The sequence below is a fragment of the Hyla sarda genome, chromosome 8 (genome assembly GCF_029499605.1).
Source record: "Hyla sarda isolate aHylSar1 chromosome 8, aHylSar1.hap1, whole genome shotgun sequence".
Classification (NCBI taxonomy): Eukaryota; Metazoa; Chordata; class Amphibia; order Anura; family Hylidae; genus Hyla; species Hyla sarda.
The window spans coordinates 234,080,159-234,082,329 of record NC_079196.1 but is presented as its reverse complement, the minus strand read 5'-3'; the positions used below and the strand labels follow the sequence as shown (position 1 = coordinate 234,082,329).

Below are 2,171 nucleotides of genomic sequence, written 5' to 3'. Positions count from 1 at the left end.
AATAAAATAAATATTTACAAATGCGAATTCAACTAAACGAGATAATAATTATTTGTAAATTATACAAAAACCATAATAATAATATTAATAATATTGATTACACACAATCTACTTATCTTTTCATTGTTCATGGGATAATTTTCTAAATTATAAATTATAAAATCCAAAGAGTAAAATAAATAATACATTTTTATCATTCTTTCCCCTACAGAGAAGAGAGATAGATATACTGCTGTATGTGAAATACTGAGGAACCAAACCTAATAGATGTTGGGGGAAATTTACATCAACGTTAGGTCATCTAAGAATTAGGCACAAATTCCAGTTTTGCATATATTCAAACTAGGAAAAAGAAAATAAGGTGAATCCAGACTGAATATATACTGGAGACAAAGTACGGGTCCTTCATTTTGAAAACCGAAAGCAGAATTGCCTAGATGTCCTAAGCTGATAACCGGGGTCTTCAACTTAACCAAACCACTTGGACAGACAAAGCTGGGAGCACATTGAGCCCTCACCATCTAAATAACATTAAAGATAAGTTGAGAAGACATTGTGCTGTCAGATCTTCCTGGTGTAACCTCAGTTCCTGACATGGATTCCAAAACAGAGACTCTTTTAGTTATAATCCTTCTTGAAGTCATTGTCGGGTTTCTCTTTAGCTTCTTTATAATAATTTTCCTTTCTGTTATCGGATTTCAAAAGAAGAATATGATGACCTACGTCAAGATCCTGATCCCTCTGAACGTGTCCAACATAAGCTTCACCTTTTTCTTAGCTTCCAACTTTATCATTGGTTTCCTATGGCCGGAACTCCTCACCAAGACCTATTTGATTCACACTCTCTCTTACATGACCATGTACAGCATCACATCCAGTTTGTGGCTGAGCGCTGTACTTTGTGTCTTCTACTTCATGAAGATTGTCCCTTCCCAGCCCAGAGTCCTCACAACACTGAAGAGAAGGATTGATGCAGTTGTCTTGTGGTTGATAATAATGGCAGAAGTTGTGTCACTTGGGGAAGGGTTTCTATCTATGCTTATTTCCAATATATCAACAAACCAAAGGAACTCATCCATAACTATGTCTGAGTTTATTGACAAAATCAATGCACAGAGTGTAAATGTATTTCTCATTGTCCTGCTTCTAAACTTTCTGCCGTTCCTGGTCATCATAATGACAACCATTGGCAGCGCTGGACTCCTCAGCCTGTACAACCATCAGATTCAGAAGAACATGACGACGACTTCAGGAAACACCCGTGTGAGGGATTATGGAGCGGCCATCCAGACTATGATAGGGCTCCTGGTTTTCTATGTCTTGCTTCTTCTTTGTATGAGCCTTAGTATGCTGAATGTATTTTCATATTTGGACATAGGTTACTGGTTATGTGTGATTTTCCTTTTCTCAAATACCACAATCCTTCCCGCTCTTCTCATCTATGGTAACCCTGGACTGAAGGAAGCCATTAAACAGATGATTACTCGCTAAATGATCTCCAGGGCTCCGGCAGGGAATGCTTTGGAATTTATGGGACTTGTGTCCAGAATATGATTGGCTTGTGTCTTTAATTGGCTTTAATGTTGTATATTGCTTGAAGGAGTATTGTTATCTGTAGATATGCCATATATGTCGCATAAATGCCGCTCCCCTGCCCCCTCTGTGACCAGAATTTAGCCCTCATATCCTAGCCTCATATCTCTGTCTCATAGCTGGTCCTCATTGTTCTTCCTCATATTCCAACCTCTTATACAGTCCTCATATATTGACCTTATTTGTCAACCTCATATGTCGACTTCATATTCCAGCCTCATATGCCGTTGGTGCCTTTGTTAAGGGGCTGCTTGACAAAGGCCCTTTTACAAAAGCATCGGCGAACCGTACGTAGGGGCACGTGGCACGGTCACAGCACTTTATATGGGTAAGCAGATATACCATTGCATTTTTTTTGCTCCTAAGACATGTACATTGTTAGAATAGGTGGACTGCCATTATTATTATTAATTTATTTATTGATGAAGTGCCCTTGGCTCCAGGGAACTTTACATATAGTAAAGGAAACAATATATAAGACTAATATGGGGCTGTTGACCATTAAGCAGAGTAACTTGCCAACTGACATAGAGGGGGAGAGGGCCCTGCCTGCAAGAGCTTACAATCTAGAAGGAGAT

The 2,171-nt window shown here is 39.0% G+C and overlaps 1 protein-coding gene across 1 annotated transcript; it reads left to right on the top strand.

Moving 5' to 3' along the window:
- Positions 1-594: 594 nt before the first annotated feature.
- On the top strand, positions 595-1,491 carry LOC130285408 (taste receptor type 2 member 40-like). Its single transcript, XM_056536768.1, has one exon. The coding sequence runs from the start codon at positions 595-597 to the stop codon at positions 1,489-1,491; it is 897 nt and encodes a 298-aa protein (XP_056392743.1).
- Positions 1,492-2,171: the final 680 nt, after the last annotated feature.